The sequence below is a fragment of the Raphanus sativus genome, chromosome 4 (assembly GCF_000801105.2).
Source record: "Raphanus sativus cultivar WK10039 chromosome 4, ASM80110v3, whole genome shotgun sequence".
In the NCBI taxonomy this organism is placed as follows: Eukaryota; Viridiplantae; Streptophyta; class Magnoliopsida; order Brassicales; family Brassicaceae; genus Raphanus; species Raphanus sativus.
In genome coordinates, this window is record NC_079514.1 from 3,229,099 (window position 1) to 3,243,916 (window position 14,818).

General features: G+C 39.3%; 3 protein-coding genes, 1 long non-coding RNA gene and 1 pseudogene across 5 annotated transcripts; 2 read left to right on the top strand and 3 right to left on the bottom strand.

Moving 5' to 3' along the window:
- Positions 1–239: 239 nt before the first annotated feature.
- Positions 240–1,800, bottom strand: LOC108830982 (E3 ubiquitin-protein ligase ATL42-like). Its single transcript, XM_018604542.2, has one exon. It carries the CDS (start codon positions 1,628–1,630, stop codon positions 365–367), a length of 1,266 nt encoding a protein of 421 aa, XP_018460044.1. The 5' UTR covers positions 1,631–1,800; the 3' UTR covers positions 240–364.
- Positions 1,801–2,134: 334 nt separating this feature from the next.
- On the top strand, positions 2,135–6,334 carry LOC108830985 (uncharacterized). 2 transcript variants are annotated; one of them, XR_008945158.1, is made up of 7 exons: positions 2,135–2,681; positions 2,754–3,152; positions 3,254–3,627; positions 3,739–3,788; positions 3,899–4,019; positions 4,127–4,217; positions 6,199–6,334. It is a non-coding gene; the product is annotated as an uncharacterized LOC108830985 (long non-coding RNA). The 2 variants fall into 2 exon arrangements; XR_008945157.1 differs by having other exon boundaries at positions 2,138–3,152.
- Positions 6,288–8,660, bottom strand: LOC130511673 (AFP homolog 2-like). Its single transcript, XM_057009042.1, has 3 exons — positions 8,502–8,660; positions 6,991–7,890; positions 6,288–6,914 (listed from the first exon to the last, which is right to left on the bottom strand). Exons 2-3 carry the CDS (start codon positions 7,811–7,813, stop codon positions 6,526–6,528), a joined length of 1,212 nt encoding a protein of 403 aa, XP_056865022.1. The 5' UTR covers positions 7,814–7,890; positions 8,502–8,660; the 3' UTR covers positions 6,288–6,525.
- A 1,610-nt stretch (positions 8,661–10,270) lies between these two features.
- On the top strand, positions 10,271–12,802 carry LOC130510427 (uncharacterized). The gene is made up of 7 exons (XM_057006721.1): positions 10,271–10,459; positions 11,328–11,385; positions 11,469–11,633; positions 11,716–11,788; positions 11,871–12,229; positions 12,385–12,561; positions 12,752–12,802. The coding sequence occupies exons 2-7, from the start codon at positions 11,350–11,352 to the stop codon at positions 12,800–12,802; spliced, it is 861 nt and encodes a 286-aa protein (XP_056862701.1). The 5' UTR covers positions 10,271–10,459; positions 11,328–11,349.
- A 463-nt stretch (positions 12,803–13,265) lies between these two features.
- LOC130511489 (UPF0725 protein At4g28920-like) lies at positions 13,266–14,646 on the bottom strand (annotated as a pseudogene).
- Positions 14,647–14,818: the final 172 nt, after the last annotated feature.

The window sequence follows — 14,818 nt, forward strand, 5'->3', positions numbered from 1 at the left end:
ACAGAAGAAAACAATATCAAAAGACCAAACCAAGGGGTAGTTCATAACTTGATGTAATCCCTGTGTATTAAAGTTATAAGGATATGATGCAGTCATTCACAACAATTTGATGCAGTCATAACAATAACTTCTAAATGAACGTGTTTGCTTCTGTAGCCAGGTAAGCTGACATGTTCCATGGATTGAAAACAATGATCACCTTTTTATAAAATGGGGTACCAGAATAAAACTCGTAATAATTCAATCCATCAATAATATGTATTGAGTCAAAACTTTGTTTATACATAAATTCATCGTAAACTAAATATAAGTTAATTCGGTAATTTTGAAAAAATTGCAATTCTTAAGGAAAAGAAAAAGAAAACTAAACATCAAAGTGTTGGTGTGTTGTGTTAATTTGATTTATTTTTTCTCTATTAGCAAACCATTGAGCTGTGTTTCTAGCGATCGGCAGCCACAAACGCCGTCTTCTCTCCGTTTCCAAAGCAGACGCTGCGGTTGAACCACTATAATCTCCATGAACCGCAATACTGAATCTAGGAACCGCAGTGATCTCAGAGACCGATCTTCTCCCTGGCTCGACCATAACGCTTCTAGATTTGGAACCAGACTCTCCGTTCTCCGACAACAACAACATAGTTTTCATCGCACTCAACTTGTTCTCCACCATTCTCTTCGCTTCCGTGTCTTCCTTGATCCACAAGCTACCTCTTTGATCCTCTTCATCACCTCTCTTAACTCGATCCAACGACGAGAATCGCTCGCTGGACATCGAGTTAACCATCTCCGAATTCAAGAACATCAAATCCGACGAACTCACGTTGCTCCAGCGATTCTTGAACACAACATCAGACACAACGATCCTATGATTAAACTTGTGCATCAACTTGTTCTCGTCTTTTTCGTTTCCTTGTTGATCAAGTAATGGCTTTTCTTTATGACCTAATTTAAGAATCTTCCGGAAACTATCTCCGATGCTGAATCTCGATGACCCCTGACCAACTTCTTCTTCTTCTTCTCTTTCGATGTAAAGCTCCAAGCTCGAACCTTCTTGTACCTCAGACTGATTCAAGAACCGGAAGCTGTTTCCGTAAACAGAGTATTCTTCTTCTATCTCGACTCTGTCTCTGCACAGAGGGCACGTCGCGTGCTGCTCAAGCCACTGATCGATGCATCCGACGTGGAAAGCGTGACGACAGTTAGGCAACAATCTAAGAATCTCAACACTTTCGAACTTAGACAAGCAGACAGAACAGTCGAGCCCTTGTTTTGATCCTTTCAAAGCAGAGAATCTAAACAGAGGAAGTGACTCTATTACCGTTTTTTCTAAACCGGAGAATCTATCCGACGGGTTAGCTGACCGGTTAATGAATATTCCTCGGCGATCTTGCCGACTTCCGTCGTTGGTTCTTGGCCGCCGGAGATCGATGCGGCAGCACTTAGCGTAGACGAGGAGGACGAAAGTGAGCGAGAACATGACGGCGAGAACTACTGTGACGACTGCCAAACTCGGCTCGAAATTAGCGGCTAGGTCACCGTTTGTGAACGGAGGAGGAGCAGGAGGCTGAGCAGAGACATAGTAATCACTGCAGAAGACTGTAAGAAAGAAGAAGAAGATGTTTTGATACATCTAAAGATTTCGATTACAGAGAAACTTTTATGTTTTTCTTTGATTATTTTAGGAAAAGTTTTTTCTTATGTTTAAATGATTTTATTGAAGAGGCAAATGAGATTATGCTAGAATGATTAGTATTCACTAATATAAATTACGTCATCTACGTGACAGGAATTGGTATACGATATTGCTCCTACTATTCTCTTCTCTCCATCTACTAGAGAACAAATTACTTTTCTGTTGAGTTGTTATAATCTGACATCATTTTGATCGTATTTAGGACTATATACTATACAACTTGCATCACACATTAGGTTCTTTAGACTGATTTTTGGTTTGGTTCTTGGTCTAGAAACTATTTAGAAAAAACTATTGCTATATATTTCTATATTAAAAAAGCCATCATCACCAACTTGTAACAAAAAAAAAAAACACTTGTAACGTACAAAATTTTATAATTTTTATTATCTATAAATGATAGTTGTTGATAATGATTAAATGGCAAGGAACCCGTCTCAAAATAAATGGTTTTCTTGCGCTCACCGGAAGTATATAAAGTCAATGACCACCAGCTGCATAGAATCCCGGTAGAGAAAGTCAAAGTTCGTCATTTTCATGATTGAGTGATGACTTAGATTTGCATTTCACTCTTTTCAATTATTACGTAAACCAATTATCTTAGATTTGTTTCAACGTATAAACTGTGGTTACTAAGCCTATTTCTCAAATTAGTTGTTAGGAATTATCGATCGTTTGATTGCTTAACTAGATAACGACACAAGATTTTTAACCCAGTTCCCTTGCGGTACTTCTGGGGTGGGAACCGTCTCCCACAACTTCCACTATCAATCAAAGGGTTTACACAAACGCTATGCGCTCAATAGAAAAGACACACCAAAGAATATGAGAGATCAAAGAAACTCTATCCCGGAGCGACATGACTCGAACAATGTCTCCTAAGTTTCTTCTACCCGATCTCTCTCCCGACTCCCTCTTTGTTCTACTTCTGTTTCGGATGCTTGTAAAGTCTTGACCACGTTCTCTATTTATGACCCTAACCACCGACGTTAGTTTTCCTTTTCTTAATTGCCTTAGCAATTTGACTAACCGACACTAACGTGTTTCCTCTTTTGCACAGGTTTGGTTATTGGGATGTAAGCTTGGATAAGCAATTGGATTTGGGCCTATTATCCTTTCGATCTCCACCTTAGGACCAAATACCAATTCTTCTAACTCTCGCTTGCTTTTCTCTCGTTCACACCGTCGCACCTCTCTTTAACATTGGACATTTTTTTTCTTTCTGTTTTCATATGAAAGCTCCCATAGCTCGCGTTCCAAATGACGGGAACCCATTCAAACTTCTAAAGACTTCATCTTGCTCTTCAGTAACACTTAACCATCATTGCGCAACCGTTGAAGGTTCCTCATCGTACAAGACCCCCACCATCCATACTGAAGATCGCGATTCTTCATTAATGGTGAATCTTGTTTTGCCTGAATCAAGCTGATAAATCTCACCGGAGTTCTGTAGTTTCCAGTAAGTCTTCTCTGATGCTTGATTTTACTTGTAAGAGCTCTTGATTTCCCTCTATTAGAAGTATAAAAAATCCTGAACTTTCATTTACTTGTACTTGACAGTGACAACGTCTGTTTGCTGATCTCTATCACAAGCTTCCCTTTCTGCTTTTGACTCACTTGTCAATCCATATCATCGTTGATGCCCCTTCCGTTTACTTCTCTAACGAGACCCATCGGAGCCATCAACAGTGACCTTTCTTTCCGCGTTCCTCTCTGCATCTCCCTGCGGTGCCCTTGTCGCCATTACTCCACCTGGAGCTGCTTCACCACAGCTACTGCAACTTTCGACCACTTCTCTGCACCATTAAGAGTACATAATACTTGACGTTGGCCTTAACCCTTTGATTATTCCCTTGATAGTGAACATAACTTGATGCAACTTCAACATGAATCTTTGCATCCTCTGGCATAAGGCTTCGAGGCCATTACCCAATGTAATCTCCAGTACCCACTCGCTCTTAGTCAATCCCTTATCCTGATGACTGTAGCTTGTATCTTTGAGATTATAAATTCCTTGAGCCTCTGTTTTCTTGTCTTCTCTTAAGAGCTTCTCCGATGAACAACCGCATCTCCTCAGCTGTGCTGATAACTCGAGGTAAACTCTTTTTTTTTTATTTACCTGTATTATCTTCTCGACGCCGTTACGCCGTATCCGTTTTGACTCTCAGAAACCAGAAATCATAATATATGATTTCTACTTTGCAGCTTTCTTGGACGAAGAACGGACCTGTGTCCATCTACTGCAGTTTCATCTTCTTGCAGCATCTCCAGCTACTCGCTCCTTTGCTGCTCACGATGATCCATGTTCTGTACCTTGAGACTTTAAGTAATCTCTTTTCCAAAACTTTTAGACTGCTCCCTTGCCTTGTCTCTTTGAAAGTTTTAGACTCTAAAACTCTTACTTAATTTCTTTTGAATTTTTTTTTTCTGCAGCTACTCCACCTTAAGCAATTTCTTTTGCTTTTTCTGTAGCTACTCCACCTGAAGCCAATATCTCTTCACCCTAGCTTCATAGTTGTCACAGGTACCCTTCTCACTCTCCATACTTCTGAGCTTTTGAGAAACCTCGTTTTGATTTACCTTATCAAACCTTGCAACTTGATTCCCTTTGATATCCTTTTGATTCTTATCATGTGCACTTGATCTTAGAATCAATTTCTTCCTTGAATCAATTGCATAAAACCTGAACCGCACATGCTTTAAACCTTAAAGCAATCCCTGATTCAAAACCCTTGTGTATTAAAACAACACAGTCTTGGACGCCCCTTTGTGCCGCCGTTATCCCGAACAGAACACGCCATCAAGCTAACCCGCTAGACAGACTTTCGACACAAACTCCCAGTCCAAACTTCTTGTTTTAACCGTTTAGCACCGCCCTGCCAGTCTCCTTTTAACTTGTCTCACGCCAACTGCTCCGGTGACGTTCTCGACACTTCCCTTTGTAACAGCTCTCCTTAATATCACTTCTAGACCCCATGATATCCCTCCTAGCTGAAACACCATTCCTTGCTGCAATACTTGTTGTTTGTAGTGCTAACACCCCAACGTTTACTGCCTGCATCACAACAGCCTTTGGACTTACCATCAGACTTCTTCTGATTTATCAATACCATATAACATGTCTTTGATATTAATACTTCCTCACGTGAGTTTTCCTTGTCCACCTTAGAGAATTTTTTTTTTCATTCTCTTCTTGTGATGCCAAAAGAAAACAACTATAACCATACTGTTTTCTTACTCTCCACGTAGCTTGTTAATTTATCCATGCAATCATCCTCCTTACTTGGATGCCTTTTAATTTTTTTTTATTTATTTTGAACACAGCTTCTCGTGTTTCTTTTGTATTCATTCCCTTATGAATCTTGTCTTCTTCTGTCTTGGAGTCTTCCTCATGTTTTCAAAATGATAGACTTAGACTAATACACCGTTAGTCTTCACCTCAATACTAGACGTCACAAAACTTTGACATCTCCTCCAGCAATGTGAACATATACATCTCTTGTACCGCTGTTTATAAAAAAAACAGGACATGCCGTCTAACTCCGTTGTTAGAAAGACTATCGACACAAAACCCTTTGCATATTTCACTTGCGAGATAACTTCTTAAGCACCAATCACACAGAACATGCAGTCTCCTATTCCTTGCATGATAAATTCTGATATATAGCTCCTTGATGATCTTCCTTGAATCCTTGATCATCTCCGTCAATTTCTTCTGACGTTTCCTGAAACACCGATGATCACGAAACACTACCATCTTTCTCAAGTTCTAACATCATCTCCACCTTGATCTAAAATCCTTCGGTAGATCCTTGAACACACTTTGTACCGCCATGAGTAATGGAACCCGCCGCCTAACTTCCAACCTTGTTAGGAAGACTTTCGATACCGACCTTGTTCAACTCCTTTGAGATGAGTGTTACTGCTTTGACGCCTTGTGCTTTTACCCTTTGATCTTTCAACCTTGAATCTTAGAGACGATGGATCGCCGTTTCCTCGAAGAATAGATAGGTCCCTTTATCTTTCTTCTTTGCGATTCTGTTCAGACTCCGTAATCTCACTAACCCCGAAATCAAAACCTGGATTGCTCTGATACCACTTGTTAGGAATTATCGATCGTTTGATTGCTTAACTAGATAACGACACAAGATTTTTAACCCAGTTCCCTTGCGGTACTTCTGGGGTGGGAACCGTCTCCCACAACTTCCACTATCAATCAAAGGGTTTACACAAACGCTATGCGCTCAATAGAAAAGACACACCAAAGAATATGAGAGATCAAAGAAACTCTATCCCGGAGCGACATGACTCGAACAATGTCTCCTAAGTTTCTTCTACCCGATCTCTCTCCCGACTCCCTCTTTGTTCTACTTCTGTTTCGGATGCTTGTAAAGTCTTGACCACGTTCTCTATTTATGACCCTAACCACCGACGTTAGTTTTCCTTTTCTTAATTGCCTTAGCAATTTGACTAACCGACACTAACGTGTTTCCTCTTTTGCACAGGTTTGGTTATTGGGATGTAAGCTTGGATAAGCAATTGGATTTGGGCCTATTATCCTTTCATTAGTGGGTCTAACTAATATCACAGATGATTAAAAGCAAACTAAACATTTATTTGAACAAAAAAAAAAGAGCTTACAAAACTACAAACACTAGTACACAAAAGCGAAGAGACAAATGCTGAAAAGAGTAACAAAACAAGCAAAGCAGAGAGAGAGATTACAACAAACACAGCGGAAAGCGCCGTTAAAACTTTAGCACTGAGTTTACAAAACCCCCTTTCCATATTGTTTACAGAAGATCAAACACATTTCTCCGGCTGTGACTTATTCAGGTATGAGCCGAAGCAGCCGACATTCCGATGGAAGACTCAGGGCTAACATACTCCTCACTTGCATGCCTTACAAACTCTTCAGGCGACATGTGTGAGCCGTGGCAAGCGCATACAATCTTGATCTGGTTTGCGTTGTACCTGTAAGTCACACCAGAGATCGTCCGACCGTGAGGGCCTGAGCCAGTGGTTGAGACCCAAGGCAGGTTAGGACGCGCACCGGAACCTCCGAACTTGACATCAGCTGCCATTCCTGGTTTTATGGCTGAAAAGTCGAAAGAGAAGGCTGTACTGATGTTGATGTTGTTGTTGTTGGTGTCATCTCCTGCTACATCCACTGATGAGCCTTCTTCTGCAACAGGCTGTTTCCCCTCGCCTTTCGCGGTAGCTTTTAGGGAGACGGCAAAGAGAAGTTAATGACTTTTTGAAAGTAAGGATTTTAAGGGGAAATAAGGTTTGCTTACCTGAGTTTGATGGGCCTCTACGAGTGACGACCCCGCCTGAACCATCCTTATCCAGCATAGGGAGCTGAACCGGTGAGTATCCGAACATAACCGGGAGATTCCCAGCAGTAGGCTGCGTTACACTAGTACCTGCTGCTGCACCATGTTGTCCAGACTCTTTCCCCGGTAAAGAGTAAGGTAAACCAGTGATGACGTTATGTGGATGAACCGTGAAAGGTACGTTGTAACTCATGTTGCGGTTTGCAGTAAACTCTTCAACATGGTTACTCTTCCTCTGACCTGCTATGCTGTCCATATCAGCGGCTGGACGAGCAGCCACCACCACATCCTTCGCAAGGTCACCACCGCCTGCTTCAGATTCCGCTACATCTTCGTTATCAGCTGTTGAACCTTCATCTGTGGCGTTCGAAACAAGGGATGCCTTTGCCTTCTTCTTTTTTTCATCATTCATCTCTTGGAACCCGAACTTTCTTTTGCTGCTTCCTGCTTCTTTCATAGCCTCATCCTCCACCCACAGAGGCTTCGTGGAAGCAGCTTCGGCAGCGTCGGCGGATGTAGGAGCTTTGGAGAGGTCGTTGAAGAAATTCTGAGGAGGAGGAGGAGGTTCAGAACTCGGGTCTGCTGCTGCTGCAGGTGGTCTTTGAGAAGTAGTAGGGTGAAGGAAGTTCTTGAAGTCATCAATCACTTTAGCGCTTCTATTATCTCCTTCTACATTGTGATGATGATTCTCCGAGGAGGTTCCAGCATTGTTATTAGCACCCTTAGCTTTCCCTCCACCACATGAGAGACCCAAGCTGAGCTCAAGCCCATTATCATCATCCATTTCTTTTTGTTCACTAACTCTTTAAAGTAAAATCCTAAACAGATCTTTATAACATCCCAGCAACCCTTGCGAGTCACCTGAGACAAAAGCACAAAAAGGAACAGTTAACCAAAAGCTAGCAAAAGGGTTCTAAAAGCAAGTGACAATACAAGAAGGGAAGAAAGCAAGTTTATGATCATAGATGATGACTGCAGCAGAAGTTAAACTTTATCTGATCCGACGAATTTATTATTATACCTTAGGAACAAAACCAATGAAAGAAGAGTCGAGCAGAACCAACTTGTGAGTTTGAGTTCTCTGACAAGTAAAAAAAAAGGAGTGTCGTTTCTACAACTTTGGTTTTGAAACTTCTCATTCTATCACTCTCTTTTAAAAGATCTAAAATAGAAAAGGAAACATACCAAAAGGAGTAGCACTTTCGGGAAAGAAAAAAACACACTCTTGTAATGATTAATAACAAATCTGTCAGCTAACGATGTTCGGTAATACTAGCAGCATAACCTCTAAAATCAGTCCAAATTTTCAAACTTTCGAGTTCGAAATCATCATACAAGTGCCAAATCAATTGAAATTAAAGCGATTTCAATCACACACACAAAAAAAATACCATTAAGAAGTAAAGCTAATTGCGAGGAATTAATAAAAAAAAAAGGCAGCTCAAAAATCGAAATCGAGGCAGGGAATCAACCTGAAACAGGGACGAAGACGGATGATCAGAAGAAAACAGAAACCCTAGTAGCTTCGCGGCGTCGCTCCTTGGTGCTCAGTATCGGACATAGTACGGATCTCAATTTTCCTTTTTTTTTTTTTTTTTTTACAAATTTGTATTTATCTTCCTATTATTTCTGATTTATTCAGTTTTTTTTTTCTCTGAGTCACACCGTATCCTCTTTACTTACATACAAGTAAATAAGGTTCATATATATTTGTAACTGTAACCATAAAGTTCAATACAAATGTTTGTTTTTCGAAAACTCCATTACCAACGTTTTCTTTCGTCCATCTCAGTTATTAATTGAGCATTATTAACTCAATCTCTCGAAAATAATGTGATTTTCAAATAATCTGTTTTAAGAAAAAAATAAAAGATTGTAACATCTGTGATGTGGATTCCGTATATGGATGGATGCATCATGCGAATATAATGGCGCCTCCCCCAATCATGTGTAGTGACAATATTTAAATATGTAAATGCATAATGGATCTCAAAACATGTATAGTGGACACGAATGTGAACATGTAACATAGACCCAATTTGTTTGTGAGCAATATCTAGGCCTAAAACTAGTCCATAACTATTCGCATACTTAATACTGCCTATTTAAATGGATCCAAATGTCTTATGAGACATATATTTGTTTAGTTGTCTTTAGCATTCCACGTCTTTCGATAACTTGTATAACAAGAAAAATAACAACTTTTTGGTTGCTGCGACTTAAACTAATGATGCCCGTTGATGCTAGTGATAATGAGTCTCCATGTCTATGTGGATCTTGTAGGATCTTCATCACTAGGTAAGTTAAGCTTAGACTTCATCCTTTCACGTAATATTTGATATAGCTAGGCCCGACTAGGATAACTGTTGGCGTGTGCCTGCCTACATGTAGTGCTGGGTTTGCGGGTCGACCCGCCCCGACCCGCTCTGCCCCGCTGCGGGTCGACTCATTTTTTCGATTCAAAAATTCGACCCGCTTGACCCGCATCTAAAAAATGTAAGACCCGCCCCGCCCCGCATAAATTAGCGGGTAACCCGCGGGACCCGCGGGTAATATAAAAAATAATAAAAATAATTATTTTAATTAATATTTTTTTAAAAAATAATATAAATAATATATTTTAATTAAATTTTTAAAATATTCGTATTTTTTATTATTTTATTATAAAAAAACATAATTTTTACTAAAAAAAATCATATTTTAAAAAGAAAATTTTTTTTTTTTTTATTTTGCGGGTTGGCGGGTACCCGCAGTTTAAATTCGGTCGACCCGCACCCGCCCCGCGTTAAAATCACTCGACCCGCACCCGCACCCGCGAACAATTTTTTTCAAATCACTCGACCCGCACCCGCCCCACGGCGGGTCAAACGGGGCGGGGCCCGCGGATAATGAATCAAATTCCCAGCTCTACCTGCATGGAGTATTTCATGCGACGTTACATTTTTACATTTTATACTATACCATGTTCTTTTAATTAAAAAAACACACACACATCGTTTTCTTACACCATCGTTCAAAACATTTAAGCTAAAATGCGGAACGCAAACGGAGTTGTAAGTGAATATATATATTTAACGTGAAAAACGAATTAAGTGACATTAGCATCGCTTTAAAAAAGTAAATAAACATTACTAGCCGAGTTAGAAAAAAGTTTCTTGTTTTGTGTTTAGGTGTGTGTGTATATACATTGGATAAAAGGTTTTTCTTTTTCTCCACTCTTCTTCACCCTTACTAAGCCGGCGATTGCAACTAAAAGGCAGGAGCTTTCTTGTTCCTTCATTTTTTTTTTAATTGTAGTGTTTATGGCTAGAGAAGAAATCACATGTAAAGAGAAACTTACATGATTTCAGGGAACAGAAGAGTGGAAAGAGGAAGAAACTATAAGAAAGGTGTCTCCTTTTCTTCTTAGGCAAAGTGAAGGTTGACAAAGGTGTCTCCTTTTCTTCCTTTCTTGCGTTCTCTGTATGTCTGTGATGGAAAGAAACGAAATTTGAGACAATAAATTCTGTTTATCCAAACCCCAAATCTACATGGAAAGAAGGTCAACCGTTTTTGAAAAGTGGTCAATTTGTGAGCTCAAAGAAGGTGTAGGCGTTGGGTTTTGGGTATTAGGATGAGAATGTGGTTATTATACATATATGGGATGTGTTTATTATGTGTTGTTTAATTGCGTTATTTTGGCTCGTGGGGGAGAAAGATAGTTGTGGGTAGAGATGAGATTGAGGGGGAAACAACTTGTCAAGCTTGAATCCAAAGAAACCAAGAGCATGATGATAAGACTTCGCACACTAGACTTAGTATCTCACTCTTCAGGACGCAAATGGGTTTCCTTTTGGAAAGAAATAGCTTTTAAGTGAAATGTGGTTTGATTGAGGAAAATATAAATAAGAATTGAAATTTGCAAAACGCTACCTAGAATTGTGGCTTTAGTTTATTGTTGCATTACATCTTTGGTTATGTGAATTGGCTTGAGTAAAAAGTGGTATTGGTGTTTTTTTACATCTTTCAATATTATGTGAAAAAATATGGTTTTGGTTTTCACGAAAACGTTAAGAAGAATTGCATTTGAAAACGCTACCGAGAATAATGGCTTTGGTTTATTGTTTCATTACATATTTGAACCTTATGTGAAATGAAAAGCGGTATTGGTTTTCATGTAAACGTAAATTAAGAATTGCAATTGGACATGCTACTAACAATTGTGGCTTTGGTTAATTGTTGCATTACATTTTGAATCTTATGGTAACTATGCTTGCTCCAAGTCTATCTCTAACCTGTTTCCGTCTACAACTTGGCAGGCACATCTTTCTGACCCAAAAAATGAGTGACCAAGGTCCACTTCCGATGCCTCTTGGCGTAAGTGACAACATTCATCATACATACTATTTAAGACGTGACTACAATTTACAGACAGAATTTGTGTATATGTACGTGTGCAGGGAAATTTCAGCATACCTAAACCTGTCTCTGACTTCTTTGAGGGTGTAGAGAAGCTTATTCCTGGTCACATCTTGGGAATGATCATATCATCGAAACCAGATAACAGTCGTGTCACGGTTGTCAGCTGCAAAGAAACTTCATACGCTAGGTGGAGAAATCACACGGTAATATTCTTTTCGTAATGTTCTAGGAATAATCTATAGTTTTTGTATAAAGATATATATAACTCTCGTGTTTTGGTTATAGGTTATGCCAGGCTTTCTGAAGGATACAAACTGGAAAGAGTACATGGGTCGTGTTAGAGATCAAGGAGGCCATGGTAGATTCACTTTACTTATTAGACCAAATCATATGATTTGTTATGTTTTTTTTTTCTTATCACTTTCAACTTTCTTTTGCAGACACTTGTTGGGCTGTTGTAACTGCAGAGTTGATCAGTGCCATAAGATTCATTCTGAAGTATGATGCAAAGTACACTGAGTACTCTGCCCAGTACTTAGTGGATTATGCTAACCCAGCAAAGGCATTAGCGAACTATCCAAAAGAAAAGCATTACTGCTACACTTACTCTGTAGCTAAAGGGTTAGATTTTGTACTGGATGGAGGTATACCAACAGAAGCACACTGGGAATATAAGGGTTGTAGGAAACAGCCAGCTTACCGTACACCAAAGGATCATCCTCATGTTCACATTGCTTCTGTTCAGCGATTAACTTCTGTAGAAGAGATGTTCCACAACTTGCAATTTCATCCAATTGGGGCATCTTTGGCTCTATTTTACCAGATTATTCCACTATCAAAAAGGTAATGACAAAAAATATATATATTTCATTATAAAATTAGCAACAATTGATTATGGTAGAGAAGTTAATGAATAACTTATTAATCATGTGTTGTGTGCTTTTTATTTGCAAGGGAATTTACCGAGGGCCTACATCCAAAGCATCTGTGTATATAGGTGCTCATGCAGTCTCCATATATGGCATTAAAGTGGTAAACGGAGAGACCATTGCGCTCGTGAAGTCTACTCACGGCACAGAATTAGGGAATGACGGTTACTTCAGAGTATCTCTAGATACCATGCTAGTTGAGGTGCCATGCAAGGGGAAAAATGCTAATCGCGATTTTGCAAAACCATGCCGTTTGCTCTCTCGTTTTTGTTTCCCAAAACTTCCACCTCGAGAAGTTTGAGTCCAACAGGTATATTTTTTTTTTTTTGATAATGTTTTAGTACAAGAATATTTCTATTGTTAAGTGTAATATTTTACATTGTCGATTGCAGGAAGTGGATTCCCTCTCACATTTTGCGGCTTCACCAAACACTCGAGATTGATACTTTTGGCTGTGAACTGTTTCCAGTTGAAGAACTTTTCATTTCTTGAGTCTAAAACTTGTTCTGCTCTTGTCTTCTTGTTTTTGTTTTGGAGTTTAATTAGTATGCGTTGCTTTGTTAGAAACTTACTTCTAAACCTTAGGAAAAAACTTATGTTCAATGGCGATGCTTCCTCTGTTTCTCAACTTGATTCGTCAAGCCAAAGGCAAAAATAGGCATTCTTTGTTGCATCTTCCATAAATCTTTCAAGCCCTGAGCCACCACAACCGTAGCTCCCTGTATTTTTCCTTGCCATATTTTGGTCTAATCATGGTGATTGGTGATTTTTCTTTTCATAAAGAGGACCTCACAATTATTCCATCGCTCCAATCACCAAAAAACATCATAAATCAAGAAACAATCATCCCTCCATAGTTAAAACAAAGCATAGTATTTTGCTAATTTTGATATATGTTTCAGATCATAAGCATTATAAATAAACATTAGGAACCACGGGAAAGCTCCAAACTGTAGATAAATACACACCACCAAGACTATGTCCACTACGATATAGTGCAACACTTGATAAAATTAAAAGATAATAGAAACATCAGATCTTATTAGCCTCAGAAGAAAATTGCATTCAACTGGATTTGTAGGCTAAGCAGTCGACTTCCAAGCAAATGTGTCCGGGAATCCCATCCATGGTTTTCCTTACAACCGCTCGGTACTCCACGGGAGCACCACTCGGATCGCCATTGCCTTTGAAGATAATATAGAAGATGGCATTGTTGGCCTTGAGCTTCATGCATGGCTGCGACTCTTCCTTGGTTTGTATATAATTACCTTCTTGATTTCCAATGGTAGAAATGGCCTCAGTTCGCTCTACAAAACACACAAACTCAAAGTTATGGAAATCTCCACCCCATCAGTGATTTGCATGAGAAGCCACTCGATTAAAAAAGAATTTACCTCATGTGCCATCCACTTATAGTGGAAAGCAAACTCAGCATACATATGAAGCCACTCATTTCCTTGCAAGTCTGATTCTTGCAACTGTTAAGCCACAAAAAATGGTGAATGAATCAGATACCTCATAAATCAAGCCGAATCAACCATATGAAGTAAAGCTAGCATATACCTCATAAAACTGCCCTTAGTGCTAATCGCAGCCATCTCATCCTTGGTGAACCACTTGGGCATTTTACCTTTGTAAGAATCATCTACTGCATCGTCGTTCCATATTCTCTCAGGCCCATCATATGTAGGAGGTCGAGGGCCACTAGGAACTAATAACCAGATATTCCAAATAATATAATTGAAAAACTGGAGAAAGATAATATCAGAATCTTTGACTAATGACTAGTCTAGTTATTAACCTTTTAGTCTGGAAATTTCGGTCTGTGCCAGAAAGGATGCCTGTTCCGGAAGGAAATCTTTGAAACACACGTCTGAAAATTGCAGAGAGAGTTGGTGGATGTGTCAATGGCCTCCAACGTTATGTAGTAGCAGAGGCACCGAGTGAACCTCAGCTTATCGTTGTATTTGTTTATAGCAGCCAATTTCAGGCTGGTTCCCTACAAGACCAAACAGCCGAATGAATGAAACATCAAAGGAAGCAATCAACAACAACATCCATGTCACGAATAGAAAGCCAGACATTAATTACCTTCTCAAGATTGTAACAGTGAAGGCCAAGTCTACTAAACAAGCCAACGTCATATGGGTAATCATACTTGTCTTCCACTATGTGAGGGACTAGTCCACCACCATACGGGAGATAGAAGTAATCAACATCAAAACCCTGCCCACATTCCAAAATCAATACTTTACGATAATCATAGCTAAGGCATGCTTTCATTCGATCAAATCCAATCACTTTTAACATCAATTCGATCGAAGTCAAAAAAATTTTAGCATAAATTTGATCAAAGCAAAACACACTTTTAACATAAATTCTATTAAAGCCAATCAATTTACATTAAAAAGGAATGCTAGAGAGAGCTTACGTCGGGACTCTACGAATTGACGGTTGTA

Coding starts and splice junctions, on each gene's coding strand:
- LOC130511673 (XM_057009042.1), bottom strand. CDS start 7,813: ATGGATGATGATAATGGGCTTGAGCTCAGCTTGGGTCTCTCATGTGGT. Junction 6,915..6,990: donor TAGAGGCCCATCAAACTCAG/GTAAGCAAACCT, acceptor TCTCCCTAAAAG/CTACCGCGAAAGGCGAGGGG.
- LOC108830982 (XM_018604542.2), bottom strand. CDS start 1,630: ATGTATCAAAACATCTTCTTCTTCTTTCTTACAGTCTTCTGCAGTGAT.
- LOC130510427 (XM_057006721.1), top strand. CDS start 11,350: ATGAGTGACCAAGGTCCACTTCCGATGCCTCTTGGC. Junction 11,634..11,715: donor CTAGGTGGAGAAATCACACG/GTAATATTCTTT, acceptor TTTTGGTTATAG/GTTATGCCAGGCTTTCTGAA. Junction 11,789..11,870: donor TAGAGATCAAGGAGGCCATG/GTAGATTCACTT, acceptor TTTCTTTTGCAG/ACACTTGTTGGGCTGTTGTA.